At 42.2% G+C, this 19,698-nt stretch overlaps 1 protein-coding gene and 1 non-coding gene across 2 annotated transcripts; one reads left to right on the top strand and one right to left on the bottom strand.

The window, feature by feature from the left end:
* Positions 1-1,378: 1,378 nt before the first annotated feature.
* TRNAL-CAA (transfer RNA leucine (anticodon CAA)) lies at positions 1,379-1,497 on the bottom strand. Its single transcript has 2 exons — positions 1,460-1,497; positions 1,379-1,424 (listed from the first exon to the last, which is right to left on the bottom strand). It is a non-coding gene; the product is annotated as a tRNA-Leu (tRNA).
* A 255-nt stretch (positions 1,498-1,752) lies between these two features.
* Positions 1,753-15,459, top strand: LOC133371363 (cytochrome c oxidase subunit 7B, mitochondrial). The gene is made up of 3 exons (XM_061598712.1): positions 1,753-1,915; positions 13,948-14,072; positions 15,241-15,459. Exons 1-3 carry the CDS (start codon positions 1,768-1,770, stop codon positions 15,316-15,318), a joined length of 351 nt encoding a protein of 116 aa, XP_061454696.1. The 5' UTR covers positions 1,753-1,767; the 3' UTR covers positions 15,319-15,459.
* The last annotated feature ends 4,239 nt before the right edge of the window (positions 15,460-19,698 follow it).

Raw genomic sequence — 19,698 nt, forward strand, 5'->3', positions numbered from 1 at the left:
GTGTGTTAGCCACTGAGAAGAATCTTCTAACTTGCTTCCTTGACCTTTCCTGCTGATTGGAGCCAATCAGAGTGAAAGGAGGTGAGTCAGTCTCAGTGGCCAGCACACTCCTCTTTCATGCTGATTGGCTCCTAGGAAGGTCTGTTGTTGTGGGAGAAGGGCAGAAGAGTGTCGAGATGACGATAGAGGTGAGTGAGGGGGCATGGCGGTGAGGGGGCATGGCGTGACTATAATGAAGGGACCCTGCACTTCTCAATTTGCCACTACGCTACTGGTTTCCAGAGATCTTTTCTATTATGATGGTGTAAAAGCCTGAAAGAAATGGGCTGGAACGTTTCCTTTATAAATAGAACTGATTCAAAAACCAGTGGGATGTGTAAGAGACACTTGATAATATTGTAGAACAGAAACTACTCCAATATTATACATTTATTTGCTCCTCCACATCCAGAACCCTTCTGAAACAGAACGGAATGGCCAGAATGCCAACTTTCAACAAGGCTGCATACACACTGTACATTTAAAATGTGTTATTTCCACCAAAGAATCCTGGGAACTGTAGTTTACCCCACACAGAGCTACAATTGTCCAGACCTTTAACAAACGAAATCATATTGGATCAGATGGGAACACTAACTTCCTGGAAACTGTAGTTTGTTAAGGGTGCTGGAGGATAGCACTCTGTGAAGGGTAAACTACAGTTCCCAGGATTTTCAGGGAGAAATAATGTTCTTTCAATGTGCTTTAAATGTACGTTACTGGCCACACATAACCAGATGGGATTTGTGCAACAAAGTGACAATTTTACAGAAATCACATTCTGATACCTGTGCCATGTAATTAATGGTTTCCTACAAAAAAACCAGCCTAGAATGCTAATTTCTGAGCTAGCGAAAAAGAACCAAATTACTCAAGTCACCTTAAATCGGCTATGACGTTTTACTCTTGGGTGATAGTAATAATACTCTCAATAATTTCTTTAATAAGGGAATCCCTGCTCTTTTATTACAAATTAACCCTTGATTTATCACCAAGATTTTCCTGCAGCAATGTGCCTTGCAACTAATTATGTGTTCATGATACAAACAGCCACGAAAGACCCAAGTAACTGGATCCCCAAGAAAACTCATTTAATAAGCTTTATGCACACGGGAGCATAACTTCGTTCTAAAGACGCTGTTTTTGCCATCGTAATAGATTTGCAAAAGCAGCCCTGGGTGGTTGGTAACCATTTTTCTTACGCACAAGCTAGGAGAATTGCCACTGGCAGCGCAGCGTGTAAAATTGTTAGTTTTACACTATTTCTTTCTCCCGCCGACCGAGTTTTAAAGGGGAGAGGGGATGCAATAACAACCTATTTTTTTAAAAAAAATCGATGTGTCAGAAGTGGGATTCGAACCCACGCCTCCATGCGGAGACCAGAACACCCAGCCCCGATCTCGGGAAGGCTTCGCGCTGCCTTGAGTCTGGCGCCTTAGACCACTCGGCCATCCTGACACTACGACAAAAAACCGCGAGAGGAGCCTCTCAACCTCCTCCCAAAAGCAGGCCTTTGTTCCGGGATTCACCCTTTGCAGCCCGACCGGTTTCCTTGGATCCAAAGACCCTTCGAGGCAGACAGAGGGGAAAAGGCCACGAGCCACCAAAAAAGTTTGGGGCGCCCCCTTGTGCTTTGCGGGGCTTGCCTAAACGGAATTTCCCCCTCAGCCTCGTCTCCCTTTTCCAACCGAACTACATTTCCCAGGATGCTCTTTGGAGGGACGGCGCATGCGCCGGCCGACTAGTTCCTGCGCGGTGGCCATTTTGTTTTTCACCGCCAGCCAAGGGTACCCGGGACAGGAGGCTGAGGCGCTCGTCAGGTCGTCGGCTGCGAAGATGTTGTTTCCTTTGGCGAGTAGCGCTTTGCGCCTCACAGGTGAGTGCGCTGGGGCTTGCCTGGCTTCCTCCCTGGTCGGGCCCGGCAGCGCCTCCAGTATGTTGAAGCTCCTCCACAGGGACTAGCCGCATGGCGTCTCTCTCCTCGCCTAGCCCGCTCACAGTCGGTGCGAGAGGGTCTTGTCTGACGCCAGAAAGGGTGTCGTTTTAAGTAGGGTCCTCTCCTTTTCCCCGCGTTCCGTTGCAGGTGGCTTGGGCTTCGGAAAATGTCATCTAAGCTGTTCTGCTTTTCTGTTTTGTTGCCTGGATTTTATTTGAACAGACTGTTTTAGATGCTGTTGCCTTGAGGAATACACGACAGCTATTGTGTAACAAGCCATCCATGTGCAGAGTGCCTTACAAGGGATGAGAAGACAGGTCTCTGCCCCCAAAGAGCTTACTAAGTAAGAGGAGAATGGTATAACGGAGGAGACTGGGGGAATCTGGAACTAGCGGTAGAGGAAAAAACTGCAGACAGTTACGTTGCGCACAAACAGTAGCGTAGTGCCTTTTCATTAAGGCTATCTGAAGCATCGCAAGCATTAAATAAGCTAGGAGCTAGCTGCATTTATTTGCCGGTGTAAATCTGAAAGGGGAGGGATATGGAGGGTGTGATGAAAAACCCTATTTTGCACACTGCACCGGTCTTAATGGAAATGATGCTTTGTATTGCCAGCTGTAAAGGCAAATATATATATATATATATATATATATTTGCAAGTAAATTTTGAACAGTCTTAAGGGGAAAACTGCTTGCTTCAAAACTGATTCAGATAAAATAGTATAACAGCTCACACCAACGGACCTATCCTATGTAGGTAGAAGTAAATCCCACTGAGTTCCATGGGACTTTTTCCCATGTAAGTGTGAATAGGATTGCTGCCCAACCAAGGCAATTGATGTTTCCTTGACAGAGAGAATGGCATTTGAAATGCATTAGGAATGAAAGAGAAATTTCATCCTGCCTGTCCTGCAGGCATTGTTGCTGTCTCTTCCCCCTGCGTTCTTTTCCAATTGGTTGCACTTAACTCAGTTCCCAGGTGGCCTTCCATTCAGGTACTGACCTCAGGCCTACATAATTCAGCATGGTGGCTTTATCATGAGCCCTTGGACCCTGTGCTGGGATACTGTTGCTTCTGCTTTCTCTATAGGGACTAGTCGCATGCTGTTTTCTTACTTAGCTTATCACTGCTGCAAGGAGCTTTGTTTCACACTAGGAAGGGAGTAGTATTAAAGTTCCTTGCTTTCTCTCCCCTCAAATGTGCAGGTGAAAGAATTGGCTAAGTATTCTAACACGGGATAAATTGGGTGTGTGTGCTTTTTTTTAACCAATGGACAAGTCTTCAGGGCAAGTAAGACAGCTTCACCATATTTTTCCTTTTACCTCTGTGGAGCAATAGCAATAATGGTTCAGGAGCCCTTGGTGCGGGGCAAGTGGTGGCAGTAGAAACCTCCCATGGAGCCTCCTGCAGCTGGCAGGAATACTAGTTAAGGTGAGGGTAGATTTTCCAAGTGTCAGGAACTGTACTCAGTAAGGTGAGTGTGGTGCCTCCCTCTGCCTAGCATGCCACGGGGCCAGCCTTCCTCACAGTGTTGATGCTGGGAATTTAAGCAGAGCTCCCCCCTCCCATCCCCAGCAGTTGCACCAGGAAGTCACTACTTCCCAAATCCACTGCTGGGAGGAAGTCTGGAGATTGTTCAGCAGCTTCCTAGCCAAGGCCAGTCAAAAACCGTAGACTCTTTTTGGAATGTCCTCTTCCTTGGGGAGCCAGTTTTTTACCTCTGCTGTTGTTAAATGTGCCCTTGGCAGATTGTGTCAGCTTCACAGAGAAGTCTTGTATCTCTTAGAAACTAATTCAGAAAATGGGTCACTGAAGATATGGACCATTCTCTGAAGCTCACAGAGAAACGTCATGGAAGCAGGCAGCTATGTTCCTGGTGGAGGGTGCCAACTAGAGCGTCGGGTTTGGATGTGGAAAAAGAAGCTGTTTCAGATCTTTGCACCACCATGAAACTAAATGAAGACCATTGGCAGCTATCATATACTAAACCAGACCGTTGGTCCATCTAGCTTAGTATTGCCTGGACTGGCTGGCAGCAGCTCTCCTGGGATTCAGGCAGGGTCTTTCTTAGCCGTACTTGGAAATGCTTGAGATTCAGCTTCAAACCTTCTGCATGTGAAAGCTGTGGTCCTCTTTATTGCAAAACGGGTTATTGAACCTCAACGTGCATAATGTTTCTAAAAGGTAAGACAGTTCAGGCTCATAATGTAATAGACGTGATACAAACGGGAGTGGGAAGGGAAGAGGAAAGCAAGCACTGAAGACACTGCTCAGGATGTGGCCTGGTTGGCCTCCCCCTTACCAAGGTGTCATTTCTGGGAGTTGGCAGTGCAGCCTCCTGGTGGTCCTAGGTCATCACTTTGATTCTGCAATCCTGCGACAACTGGCAGTTAAAAACATAATTATTACAAAAAGAATAATCTGTCAGTTTTACGCTTACGTTAGAAGCAAGCACTGTAGCAAGTGGGAGGAAGCCCCATTCAAAGTAAGATTGTAAATTCACAGGATTGGGCAGTTAGAATGTTGGGTGCACAATGGTCCCTTTTTGAATTTTAGAGAATGGCACATACAAAGTAGATATCATTGTCTGCTGGACATGTGAAGGCCTGAATAAAAGCTGAAGGCCTTAAAAAAATGGGGGGGGGCATCACAAGTTTTTCTGAATTTTTCTGGGATCCCCCCCCCCCGAAAAAAGGGGGAAAGTGGAGGGTTTTTTCCAGGCATTCACATCTCTATTATCTGTGCAAGGATTTGAAAGCAAGATTTCTAGGCCTTTGAAAATTCGGCAAATTCATTTGCCTGATCTAAACTATCTTTAGTAAACAACCTAGTTATTCTGAACTACACCTGGAAATCTACATAATGAAGCAATTTGAGAATTCATCCTAAATACTAATAAGCAAGTATAAACGATGTGTGTGATGTCCTTGTGGAGAGCAATTAAAAAACATTAATCTGAATACTAGCATAACAGATATGATGGAATGGGAGGTTACGCATAACTGAAAGTAGGGTCACTGATATTTTCAGATAACTTGGTCAGCGAAGAGGCTCCCTTTCCCCTCAGAAACAGCAATAGGGATGGCAAAGGGCATGGGAATGGAAATGTATCAGATGGTGCTTTCAGTTTCCCATTGCTTACAAGGTAGGGGTGGGTGGGTGGGTGTGCGTGTGTGTGTGTGTGTGTGTGTGTGTGTGTGAGAGAGAGAGAGAGAGAGAGAATGAGTGGATCCCACTGTAAGTAAGCTGTGCAGCTTTACCATTTGCCCTTTTTTTGCACTCTGCAATGTTAAATTGAAAATACCCTCCATGCCATTCTGATGCTTCACGTAAGATCATTTCAAAACAAAACCTTATAAAATGTGTAGTACTGAACTCAGAAACGCTTGCTTAACAACCCTCTAAATTTTCATGGTGACACACAAAACAGAGAGAATCGAGAGTTCAAAGTGTAAAAAGAGAGAGAAAAAACCAGATCCCTGTTGGACTTTTTTCTGTCATTCTCATAATTTGTTGAAATTAGTTAAAAATCAGCCATGTTCACAGAATACCTGCAATCTTATTACTGACCTTGCCCCATATTCTGACTTTCATCTTCAGCAGTTTAAAAGTTTAAAAAATGCTTGGCTGATTTTTAATTAATTTAAGAAATTAACATTAAAATCAATGATAAGCCCGGGCCTGCTCGATAAGAACCGTCAGTGTTCTAAAAGCCAGACTCATAGCTGCTTAGCTTGCCTAATCAGGGGGCCACACCCACACCAGACCTTTATTTCACGTGAGACAGTCATGGCTTCCCCCAAAGAATCCTGGGAAGTGTAGTTTGTGAAGGGTGCTGGGAGGAGACTCCTATTCCCGACAGAGCTCCGGTGGCCAGAGTGGTTTAACAGTTAGCCGCTCTGATTGAAGCTCTGTGAGGGGACCAGGGCGTCTCCTAGCAACTCTTGGCACCCTTCACTAATTACACTTCCCAACATTCTTTGGGAGAAGCCATGACCGTCTAACCTCTAGGATGCACACCTTAACGTGGGGAGGGGGTTTGAGAGTGTTGAAGAAGCTGAGAGCAATGCCGTCAGGAGTGTAGACCAACAGGCTAGACTCCTAGCAGGGGCACCCAAGGCAGAATGGTCAAAGCTGAAACACCAGACTAAGATGAATCCAGACTCAGAGGAAGGCAATGGTAAACCACCTCTGAATACCTCTTAGCACTAAAACCCTGTGAACAGAGAATCCAAAATACAACACAAGATAGTGCTGGAAGATGAGACCCCCAGGTCAGAAGGCACTCAACGAACAATGGACAAGTACTAGCAATGCTGTGTCTAATGACGCAACTGGATCAAAGCTGAAAGGAAGCCCAGAGGCTGATGCGCACAGACACGAAAGGAGAGTCCGGAGTTGTACGATGCACACAATAGGAACACGGAATGTGAGAAGCATGAACCAGGGAAAGTTAGAAATTGTCAAGCAAGAAATGGAACGCATCAGCATTACAATACTTAAAATGGACGGGAAGGAACACTTTCAATCAGGCAACTACAAAATATTTTATGCAGGAAATGAGAAATTAAGAAGAAACGGGGTTACATTAATAGTGAGAAGTGATGCAGCAAAAGCAATTAGAAGCTATAACACAAGGTGTGAGCGAGTTATATCAATGAGATAAAATTGTCTGAGGGCTTTTACACTCTAGTCCTCAGGACATCATAGAACCATCAGAAACCCGCTGTAATGAATTCGCCTGGCACTTCCAAGATAAAATCTTATGCATCTGCCGGGACTTAGACTCCAATATTATGGCAGTTGAACCAAATGAGGGATCCAGAGCACGGTCTTGTCCTCATTTATTGGATGAGTTTCAGTTGGTACAGCTTGAGGACGTTGACAAGGTGCTTGGACTGGTCCGTGCAACCACTTCTGTTCTGGATCCTTGCCCCTCTTGGCTAGTGAAAGCTGGCAGGGCTGGAACAGCCGGTTGGGCCAGGGAAGTGATAAATGCCTCCTTGAGAGAGGGAGTGGTCCCTAGCTGTTTGGAAGAGGCGGTAGTGAGACCACTCCTGAAGAAACCTTCCTTGGACCCAGATAATTTGAACAACTATAGACCGGTGGCGAATGTTCCATTCCTGGGCAAGGTCTTAGAACGTGTGGTTGCCGGCCAGCTCCAGGTGCTCTTGGATGAAACTGATTATCTTGATCCATTTCAATCCGGTTTTAGGCCCGGTTTCGGCACTGAAACAGCCTTGGTCGCCCTGTATGATGACCTATGACGGGAGAGGGACAGGGGGAGTGTAACTCTGTTGATTCTCCTTGATCTCTCAGCTGCTTTTGATACCATCGAAACATGGTATCCTTCTGGGGAGACTCATGGAGTTGGGAGTTGGAGGTACTGCTTGGCAGTGGTTCCGCTCCTACTTGGTGGATTGTCTCCAGAAGGTAGGGCTTGGGGAGCACTGCTCGATACCCTGGACTCTCCATTGTGGAGTCCCGCAGGGATCGGTTCTGTCCCCTATGCTTTTTAACATCTACATGAAGCCACTGGGTGCAGTCATCAGGAGTTTTGGAGTGCGTTGTCACCAGTATGCTGATGACATGCAACTCTAATTCTCCTTTTCATCTTCTTCAGGTTAGGCTGTTAATGTGCTGAACCGTTGCCTGGCCGCGATAATGGACTGGATGAGAGCTAACAAACTTAGGCACAATCCTGACAAGACTGAGATGCTGTTGGTGAATGCCTTCTCGGCCCAGATGGTGGATGTCCAACCTGTTCTGGATGGGGTTACACTCCCCCTGAAGGAACAGGTTCGTAGTCTGGGGGTTCTTTTCGATCCATTCCTGTCTCTCGAGGCTGAGGTAGCCTCGGTGGCACGGAATGCGTTCTACCATCTTCGGATGGTAGCCCAGCTACGCCCATACCTGGACAGCGACGACCTCGCCTCAGTTGTGCATGCTCTGGTAACCTCTAGATTGGACTACTGCAATGCACTCTACGTGGGGCTGCCTTTGAAGACAGTTTGGAAACTACAGCTAGTGCAAAACGCGGCAGCCAGACTGTTGACGAGGACGAGACGGTCCACACACATAACACCTGTTCTGGCTCGTTTGCACTGGCTACCTGTTCGTTTCTGGGCCAGATTCAAAGTGCTAGTTTTGACTTATAAAGCCTTACACGGCGCGGGACCACAGTACCTGGCGGAATGCCTCTCCCGATACGAACCTACCCGTTCACTACGTTCAACATCAAAGGCCCTCCGAGTTCCGACCCATAGAGAGGCTCGGAGGGTTGTAACAAGATCTAGGGCCTTTTCAGTAGTGGCCCCCGAATTATGGAACAGTCTCCCCGACGAGGTACGCCTGGCGCCTACACTTCTATCTTTCCGGCGCCAGGTCAAAACCTTTTTATTTTCCCAGGCATTTTAATATATTTTATTAGCTTTTAATATGTACCAGATTGTTTAATATGTTTGCCTTTTAGTGTTTTTTATGTGATTTTATTGTATTTTACTTACTGTTGTGCACTGCCCAGAGAGCCTTCTGGCTGTGGGCGGTATAAAAATTGAATAAAATAAAAATAAATAAATAAATAAACAGGAAACCTATTAACATAACTATTATCCAAGTCTACGCTCCAATGGCAAACACAGAAGAAGGGGAATTTGAGAGATTTTACACAGAAGTACAGGAAGAAATTAATCACACAGCAAAACAAGATGCGCTGATAATCATGGGAGACTAGAATGCAAAAGTAGGGAACACAGAAGAACTAGGAATTGTGGGGAAATGGGGCTTAGGAGATAGAAATGAAGCAGGAGAAAGAGTTATTGAATTCTGTGAAGCCAATGATTTGTTTCTTGCAAACATTATTTCAGCAACCGAAAAGACAACTCTACACTTGGACATCACCAAATGATCAATATAGGAATCAAATTGATTATATAATTGGTAGCAGAAGATGGAGAAGTTCCATACTTTCTGCAAAAACACAAGACCAGGAGCAGACTGCGGTACAGATCATGAACTGGTTATATCGAAAATCAGAGTAAAGCTACAGAACAACAATGCAATCATAATGCAAAAATAAAAATTAAATAAGGAAAAGATTTGAGGCTTTTAACTTTGCTGATAGAGAACCGGAAGAACTATGGATTGAAGTCAGAGACATTATCATGAAAGAATGCCAAAAGACAATACCTCTTGTTAAAAAGAGAGAAAGACCTCAATGGATGACTGATGAAACTCTTAAAATGGTTAAAGAAAGAAGAAAAGCAAAAGGAGATAGAAACACAGTCCAAAGAAATCACCTTGTGCTTTATAGATTATAGCAAAGCCTTTGACTGTAGATGATGAAAAACTATGGAATGCTTTAAAAGAAATGGAGGTGCCACAGCATCTGATTGTCCTGATGCACAACCTATACTCTGGACAAGAGGCTACCGTAAGGACAGAATATGGAGAAACTGATTGGTTCCCAATTGGAAACTGTGGGACGGTGTATTTTATCACCCTATTTGTTTAATCTATATGCAGAACATATCATACACATACCATGGACCGTGAAAAAGACAAATAATTGCGTGTTAGAACAAATTAAACCAGAACCATCACTAGAAGCTAAAACAATGAAACTGAGGTTATCATACTTTGGACACATAATGAGAATACATGATTCACTAGAAAAGACAATAATGCTGGGAAAAACAGCAGGGAGTAGAAAAAGAGGAAGGCCAAACAAGAGATGGATTGATTCCATAAAGGAAGCCACAGACCTGAACTTACAAGATCTGAACAGGGTGGTTCACAACAGATGCTATTGGAGGTCACTGATTTGTAGGGTCACCATAAGTTGTAATTGACTTGAAGGCACATAACAACAAACATGACCATCTAAAGTGGAATAATGGTCTGGTGTGGATGTGGCCATTGACAGCATTGCTTTAATTTTTGGTGGGAGACTACATGCGTCTGTGTAGAATAAAACAGTGGGGGAAACGATGAAAAACAATTATTCTGTTCATAATGTTTTCCTTTTGGAAAGGAAAGGGGCTTCCCCACTGCCCAGTGCTCATGCACCCAATCTCCTCCCTACCCTCCCTGCCCCTCCCCCAGGTCAGTTTAACCTATCCTAAGCATGATTGCAGAGGAGTAAATCCCATTGAACTCAAAAAGCATACAGATGATCAAACCTGCCCTCCCCTCCTCCTCCCTCCTTTCCCCTCCCTCTTGCCCCTTCCTTTGCTCCTCTCCCTCCTTCTACCTCATGGTCAGTTTTACCTATCTTAAGCATGATTGAACAGGAGTAAATCCCATTGAACTCAGTAAGCATGCAAATGATCGAACCTGCCCTCCCTTCACCTTCCTTTTGCCCCTGCCCTCCCCCTTTCTTCACCCCTCTCCCTCCCCTTCTAATCTTCCCTCTTCCCCTCCTTCCCTCTCCCCTCCCCTCCCCCTCCCCCATGGTCAGTTTTACCTATCCTAAGCATGATTGCACAGGAGTAAATCCCATTTAACTCATTAAGCATGCAAATGATCAAACCTGTCCTCCTCCTGCCTGATCTCCTCCTGCCTAATCCCCTCCTCCCTTCTATCCTTCTCCTCCCTACTCCTCCTCTTCCCCTGCCCTTCCTGCTTCTCCACTCCCCATCCCCTGTGGTCAGTTTCATCTATCCTAAGCATGATTGCAGGGGACTAAATCCCATTGATCTCAATAAGCATGCAAATGATCAGTGATCCATTCTTAGCACTTGCACAGGATCCCATTGCTTACCTCCCAGATTAAAAAGCAGAGAAATTCACTAATAGGCCAAAAAAAACCTTGCAGTTTAAGAATGTACCTATAGCCAACAGATATTTCTATCAAATTTTAAAAAGCAGGGAAATTGGGCAGCTATAGTGAATGCACCAGGGGAGCAGGAGACCTGTCCTCCTCTCTGAGATATTGTACTGCCCTACAAATTTGTAAAAAATGCAAACACCATTTGGGTTGGTCTTTCACAGTCCAATCCACTTCCTGTGTAGCTTGGAAGTTTGGTAACATTTCCCTCTGAGCATATGGTGAGTGGTGGCAACACTTGGCAATCAGCCCAAATAACAGAAGCAAGACGTGCTGTGCTGATCTTGTTTTAGCAGGGAGGAAGCAACAATATTAAGACAGTTGATAGAGTTCAGATATTCATTCACTTTAAAGATGTTTGATTTACTTTGCCATTTTAGTGAAGTTTCCTATAGTAAATCATTTTCTTTTACTTCTGTTTCTGTGAATATGTGAAGTACATCAACACTTTTCAACACTAAAAAACTCCAAACATAATTGTGGAATAATGGCACTGACTATTCTGCAGAATAGTTTCCAGTGGATATGAGGAGTGTCTCAGTTTACACAAGATAAAACAGGGGGAGGTGAAATATATTCTAGCAAAATTCTAGGTGTGCTCTAAGTTTTTAATTGACCATGCCCCTTTCCTTAAGTGGAGTGATTTAAGCATAGCAGGCTGAACACATGCATCTTGTGCAGGCCAAGTTTGTTTTTCCAACAGCTAGAGTCATTGCTTAAGTAGCAACATATTGTAATCCATCTGATTTTACATCAAACGGCACTTTCAGATTCAACTGTTGATGCGCCCCAAACAGAAATAGAGCATAACCTCCAATTTGAAACAAAAAAAGGCTATCTTCACCATCATATGACATCGACCAATAAAAAGGATTTGAAATTTATAAAAATGAATTTGACACAGATTTCTAGGATGAATAATGAGAGAAATTTAATTTTCTAGGTTAGATTCTCTGTAGAAACAGTAGTAACACAGAAAAGAAGCAAAGTAAGAAGAACACCAACAAACATACAAAAATGTAATTCTCCATCTTTGCCTAATTTCCCTGCTTTTTGAAGTTTGATAGAAATATCTGTTGGCTATAGGTACATTCTTAAACATCAAAGTTTTTTGCCTATTAGTGAATATATCATTATTTTCTGTGATTTGGCTGGCTCTTTAAAACATTAATAAGGTCTGGTACTTTTAATATCAATGATGGCCACACAGACTACCTCACAGGGTTCTTGTGCACAATCATCAAAAAACCTTATAAAAATGACATGGCCAGTATGGTCTAATGTGCTTGTTCTAACTTTCAGCCAATTCATTTCTTTTTTATGGAGGGGGGAGCTGTACATCCTGGTCCCAAGCTGCCCCCCCCCACTTTCTGTCGCCCCTCCCCACCACTAAACTCCCAGCCCCCAAAGCTATGTTCCCCAATGTTACACTCACTGACTCTTTATGAGTGAGAGGAGGGCTTCCCATTTCAGAAAGACAATACTGACTTGTTGCTGCAGGTAGCAAAGGCAGCTCAGGCCTCAAGCAATTAGCATTTAATAATTTCAAGTTTATTTTGATCACTTGACACACTCAAAGCCAGAGAAAAAAGGGAGATAATTGAACTAAGCCTGTCTGTCTCATGGTATGGCTTCACGTGGATTGGAGAATGTTTAAGTCAAAACACCATGGTCCCTAATTGAGCCCTCGTTTAACCCACCTAGCAGGGCTGTTGTGTCTTGCATGCTTATTAGTGAAACTGCAAAATACCAAATACTGATTTTTATATCTATATTTTATGTGATTTGGCCGCTTTATTTGTTTGTTACATTTATACCCCGCCTTTCACCATGGAACCCAAGGCAGCATACATGTGGTCCCCAGGCAGTCTCCCATCCAGGCACTGACCAGACCTAGACCTGCTTAGTTTCAGCAAGGTGGTGGCCTCATGTGTCTTCAGAACATAGCCTGGGATCAGGCTATTTTTGTTTAAAAAAGTAATAAGGTCTGGTACTTTTAATATCAGTGATGGCAGCATAGGCTACCTCACAGGGCTCTTGTGCGCAACCATAAATGTTTTTTAAAAACCTTGTAAAAGATGACATGGCCAGCATGGTCTAATGTGCTTGTGCTAACTTTCAGCCAGTTCCAATTTCCAAACCGTCCACCACAACTAAGCTCTTTCTGTCACCCCTAACTAAGAAAAATTGGTTTAGACACAACTTTTGTGACATTATAAAAATACATTTGTGGATTATTTTTAATTTTGTTTTGCAGTAACTTAAAGAAGGTAATTAAAAAACTGCACAGCACACAATAATATTAATAAAAAACCTTTATTCAGCTAATGCCAGAACTTTAAGATCATAGAAGAATTGTTCTGGGATTAGAGAGGACTTACAAAGAAAGTATTTTGTTGTTGTTATATTTTTGTAGTAAAAGAGCAATGCTTTACCTTTCTGCAAAGGAGATTTTCTCTCTTCTGGCCTCCAACATCTGTTTAGAATCCAATCTGCGTTTTTGTTCATTGATTAAATGTTGTGTGTCCATTTGTGTCCACTGAGTTTCCAAAAGCTAGGACTGGGCGAAAAGAAGCAAAGTAAGAAGAATACCAACAAACATACAAAAATGCAATTCACCATCTTTGGAGATGGCAGGTGTTGCCACCATTCATCATATGCTCAGAGGCACGTTAACAAATTCTTCCAAGCTACACAGGAAGTGGATTGGCCTATGAAAGACCAACCCAAATTGTGTTTGCATTTAGACCAATTTGTAGGGCAGTCCAATATCTCAGAGAGGAGGCCAGGTCTCCTGATCCTCTGGTGCATTCACTATAGCTGCCCAATTTCCCTGCTTTTTAAAGTTTGATAGAAATATCTGTTGTCTATAGGTACATTCTTAAACCGCAAGGGTTTTTTTGCCTATTAGTGAATATTCTCAAGGTTTGAAAATACCTGTGGTGGATTTTATTGTTCGTTCATTACTCTGCAACCCACATCAAATGCTTTGAAAGGGATCTCTTGCCATCATATTTTTTCTGTATTACAGAGCTGCACAATTGTTGCATCACCTTTTAATAAGATTACGTGCACCCTGTTTAATATACAAGGAGACGGATGGTAACGTAGGTTTTTAACCTGAGGTCTTGTCTCGTCTTTTAGCTCGTGGCATCCTGCGCACTCTGGCAAGACAAGCTCACCATAAACATGAACCTGATTTTCATGACAAATATGGTAACATTATTCTACTTGGTGGAGCTATATTTTGTGTCTCCATTTGGACCTATGTAAGTATTTCAGCTTTATAATTGGCTGTTGACAATTGAAAATAACTTCTTTTGGAAAAATAAATGGTGGATAAAAGTGGACTTTACCAAAAACTAAGAAATGAAAATATCACTACAGCTCATTAAAAAATGCCTGCCTGAGATCGTCCAATATAGTTTCCTTTTCTGTCACAAAAAATAAAATTACCAGCTTTGCTTAATATCACTTCCAGTGTTGGAGTATCTCATTGTTGGCATGGCACATTTTAGACATTTTACAGGATGGATTTGCCTCTGAAGGCTCACATTCGGAAATACCTTAATGTTTAGTTCATTTTTATTAAAATTTATAAGCCACTTTTCTGCTAAAGAAGGACCATTAAAGCAGCATGCAATAAATTCAGAACATATATTGTGTCCTATGTATAATTTTAGCAGCACAGACTTTGCAAACAACCTGTAGCCTCATGAGAACCATACCAAACAAGGGGATATTTTAAAAAGCATATCTAAGCATAGTCTTCATCAGCCAAAGAGAGGCTGATGAAGAAGGGGCCAGTTGAGTCTCCTAAGAAGCTCTACAATCTGAGTGCTGCAACTAAGAAGGCCTGTCATGTGTGCCTGCCAACTGGATTTCTGAGGTCTTATATTGGGAAGTAGAATTAATACTTCTAATATGGGATGGCCTAGGTTTGAACAAATGAAGTAAAATGAAGAAATAGTAAGCTTTCGGAACCGACCATAAATTCTGGCTTGACATACTGAAGGTTGATTTGTGCAAACTTTGTTGCATAACTTGTCCTTAATTTACACAAAACAACTTTGCAGTAAGCTCCATTCCTTTTATTTATGTAGCTGATTGAGTGGTGTTGAGGGCACACATGGAGTTAATAGCGCCAGAGAAAGGTGTCTTGTTCTGTGGTGAGAGTTGCATGACACTGCTTAACAATATCTCTACATAACCACCTAAAACATGTATAGCATGAAAACATTCCATTCAGTTTTTTAAAAATCTATTTTATCTTGGGTCATTTCACCTTTTTGTAGTTTCTCTGAGTAAAAAAGAATGAATGTTGCTAATGAAGCCATGCTGCTTAAAAGATCTCAAATAAGTTGTAGTTGCAAACTGTTGGAAGTTGTGGCATTATTGTGCTTGACTGCTGATTCTTTCCTGCCATGTTAATTGCAGGTTGCAACACAAACAGGGATGGAGTGGAATTTGTCTCCTGTTGGACGAATCACCCCAAAAGAATGGAAAGAGGAGTAGAGATGGTGTATTTAACCCTCTTCTGAAAAGTTAGGAGCAGCCATGAACTCCCCTGAGCTTTCACTGGAATATACTGATGCCAGGCCTGTAGTGGCACTGTTCTCTGCATTATCTGTGATGTAATAAATATATTTAAAATTACTGCTTTTGTTCAGTTAAATATGTCCCTTGGTAGAAAAGAGTAGGTGGGTAGTACAGACAACTAAATTTAATTATTAAGAATGTATTATGCCAGTAATTCTTATGAACCAAAAAAACAAATAGAGCCAGAATGTGAAATATCTGTTGGACATTATGTTCTTTGTGGATTTGTATGACCTTAGCCAGTGGTATTAGTGTTAGCAATTAGCCGTCTGGGTCACACACACGAATCTGCATGCACTTCAAGCTTTGAAATGAAAAAGGAAGCATTCATGCTCACACACAACCATGAAAAGAATCAGTAATAAAATATGAACCTTGTTTTTTTTTTCAAGATAGTGTGCCAGTGTTCAGAGATGGACCTTTATTCAGGCAAAAGATGTCGAATATCTTATATTCAGATATCTCACAACTGAACTAAAGTTATTTTTAAAATAGAAGTTGCTTGTTTTTCTGATTGAACATCTATTATTGCTGAACACTTTACAATCACGGGCAAAGTACGACTCTTTCAACATAGCTTGAGGCCATTATCATTATTCTGGTGGATCTATATATTTTTTATTCATTGGATTTATATGGTGCCTTTTTGCTAAGGCACCCAAGGTGGTTTATAGTTCTACATTTCTCTCACCTACTCACTAGCAGATGGAAAAAAAACCCTTTCTTCTTGCAAGGCAGGGTAGTGTCTGTTGGCCCAGGGGTTGGGCAAGGAGGGAGAGAAAGAATCTGACTGGCACAGGCCCTGACAGTGTCTCTCCCTGCCTGCCCAGCTCTCTTGCTTCTCATGGGACAGAGTGGTGTGTGCATATGAAACTGCGCTGATTACCAGCACTGGTGGTTATTGTAGGTGCACAGACACTATAGGGTTAGGCGATCATCTGTTTAATGACAATGGTATAGGAAACTGCTACAGTACCTTGCAAAAGTAATCAGACCCCTGACCAATGCTCTCAGAGAGCTTCGGCTATGGGGAGGTATATAAATGAAATAAATAAATACTACTGAATTGCAAGTGGTATATTGCAATTTCGTTCTGTATGATAATATACTTTGAAACAATGAAACTCAAAATCAATTATTGTAAGGTGATACTGGTTTTATGTTGGGAACTGTTTGTAAGAAGCATAAAAAACAAACATGTCCAACTGTGTCCAAAGTATGATAACCTCAGTTTCATCATTTTAGCTTCTCGTGATAGTTCTGGTTTAATTTGTTCTAACACCCCATTATTGGTTTTTTTCGCAGACCGTGGTATACACAAAGCTCTCCTCCAACACCACATTTCAAAGGAGCTGATTTTTCTCTTACCTGCTTTTTTCACTGTCCAACTTCCACATCGATACATAGAGATCGGGAATACCACGGTCTGAATGTTCCTGACTAGTGTTCAGTGATACATCTTTGCATTTGAGGACCTTTTCTAGTTCTCTCATAGCTGCCCTCCCCAATCCTAGCCTTCTTCTGATTTCTTGACTATTGTCTCCATTTTGATTAATGACTGTGCCAAGGTATTGATAATCCTTGAAAAGTTCAATGTCCTTGTTGTCAACTTTAAAGTTACATAGCTCTTCTGTTGTCATTACTTTAGTCTTCTTGATGTTCAGCTGTAATCCTGCTTTTGTGTTTTCCTCTTTAACTTGCATCAGCATTCATATGATCTCTGGTACCTTTTCCCTTTCTAAATCCAGTTCGGACATCTGACACCTCTCTCCATATATGGTAAGAGCCTTTGTTGTAGAATCTTGAGCATTACTTTACAGTAGGGCCCCGCTCATACGGCAGGTTACATTCCAGACCCCCGCCTAAAAGCGAAACCTGCCTAAAAGCGGAACTCTGTCAATAAAATGGTGCCCGGTGCCCAAAAAACGCTATAAAAACAGAACAAGCACCGTATGAGTGGGGTCTTAGACTAATTGAAAGCCGCCATATTAGCGGAACGCCAAAAAACAGGCTGCTGAAAAGCAGGGCCCTGCTGTACTTGCATGGGATATTAAGACAATAGTTCGATTACTGCATTCCCTGGGATCGCCTTTCTTTGGAATTGGGATGTACATTGAACGCTTCCAGTCTGTGGGCCATTGCTAATTTTTCCATATTTGTTGACAATTTTTTGTCAAAATTTGGACAGATTCAGCCTCAGTAGCCTGTAGCCAACTCTATTGGCATGCCATCTGTTCCTGGTGATTTGTTTCTTCCAAGTATTTTCAGAGCAGCTTTCACCTCACATTCTAAAATTTCTGGTTCTTCATCAGCTGGTTCTTCCATGAATGACTCTGTCATCCTTGTATCTCTCATAGAGTTCTTCATTGTATTGCATCCATCTTCCTTTTATCTTGGTCAGTCAGTGTGTTCCCCTGTTGATTATTCAACATCCCTACTCTTGGTTTACATTTCCAATTTCTCTAATCTTTTGGAATAGGACTCTTGTTCTACCCTTTTTGTTGTCCTATTTCTATACAATAACTATTCGATTAGTTCTCTTTGTCCCTACATACTAGTGGCTGTATTGTTGCATTTAAGGTTCTAACCGTATTTCTGTCTCGTATGCTTTTGCTTTCCTTATCTCATTTAAGAGTTTATTCAGTCATTCATTGAGGTCTTTCTCTTTAACTACACCGCCCAGAGAGCTACTTGCTATGGGTGGTTTATAAATGAAACAAACAAATAAATAAATAAATAAATAGAGGTATTGTCTTTTGCATTCTTCACTGATAATGTCTGACTTCAATCCATAGTTCTTCTGGTTCTCTGTCAACTAAATTTAAAGCCACAAATCTGTTCCTTATTTGATCTTTATATTCTTCTGGGATGTTATTTAAAATTTATTTTTGCTTATGATTGCATTGAAACAAATTATGCCACAAGAAACAAATTATTGGCTTCACAGAATTCAGTAAGTCTTCTGCTTTACTTCTATCTCCTAAGCTCCATTTCCCCACAATTCCTAGTTCTCCGTTCCCTACTTTTGCATTCCAGTCCCCCATGATTATCAGCACATCTTGTTTTGCTGTGTGATCAATTTCTTCCTGTACTTCTGCGTAAAATCTCTCCAATTCCTCTTCTTCTGTGTTTGCCGTTGGAGCATAGACTTGGATGACGTTAATAGGTTTCCCGTTAAATCTCATTAATATAACTTGCTCAGACCTTGTGTTATAGCTCCTAATTGCTTTTGCTACATCACTTCTCACTATTAACCCAACCCTGTTTCTTCTTAATTTCTCATTTCCTGCATAAAATATTTTTAGTTGCCTGAAAATGTCCCATTGCCATCCATTTTAATTCACTCACACCAAGTATTGTAATGTTGTTCTTCTTCTTTAGCTTTACTCTGATTTTCGATACGACCAGTTCATCATCTGTACCGCAGTCTGCTCCTGGTCTTGTTTTTGCAGAAAGTATAGAACTTCTCCACCTTCTGCTACCAATTATATAATCAATTTGATTCCTATATTGACCATTTGGTGATGTCCACAAGTATAGTCGTCTTTTCGGTTGTTCAAAAAATGTGTTTGCAAGAAACAAATTATTGGCTTCACAGAATTCAGTAAGTCTTTCTCCTGCTTCATTTCTGTCTCCTAGGCCCCATTTCCCCACAATTCCCAATTCTTCTCTGTTCCCTACTTTTGCATTCCAATCCCCCATGATTATCAGCACATCTTGTTTTGGTTGGGTGATCAATTTCTTCCTGTACTTCTGCATAAAATCTCTCCAATTCCTCTTCTTCTGCATTTGCCATCGGAGCATAGACTTGGATGATGGTTGTGTTAATAGGTTTCCCGTTTAATCTCATTGATATCACTCACTCAGACCTTGCGTTGTAGCTCCTAATTGCTTTTGCTACATCACTTCTCACTATTAAAGCAACCCCTTTTCTTCTTGATTTCTCATTTCCTCCATAAAATATTTTGTAGTTGCCTGATTGGAAATGTCCCATTCCCGTCCATTTTAGTTTGCGTAATGTTGATGCATTCCATTTCTTGCTTGCCAATTTCTAACTTTCCCTGGTTCATGCTTCTCGCATTCCATGTTCCTATTGTGTGTGTCGTACAACTCCAGACTTTCCTTTCGCATCTGTGTGCATCAGCCTCTGGGCTTCCTTTCGGCTTTGACCCAGCTGCGTCATTAGTCACAGCTCTGCTTGTACTTGTCCTTTGTTCTTCCCCAGTAGCTCGGTGAGTGCCTTCTGACCTGGGGGTCTCATCCTCCAGCACTATCTCGTGTTGTATTTTGGATTCT

The sequence above is a fragment of the Rhineura floridana genome, chromosome 16 (assembly GCF_030035675.1).
Source record: "Rhineura floridana isolate rRhiFlo1 chromosome 16, rRhiFlo1.hap2, whole genome shotgun sequence".
In the NCBI taxonomy this organism is placed as follows: domain Eukaryota; kingdom Metazoa; phylum Chordata; class Lepidosauria; order Squamata; family Rhineuridae; genus Rhineura; species Rhineura floridana.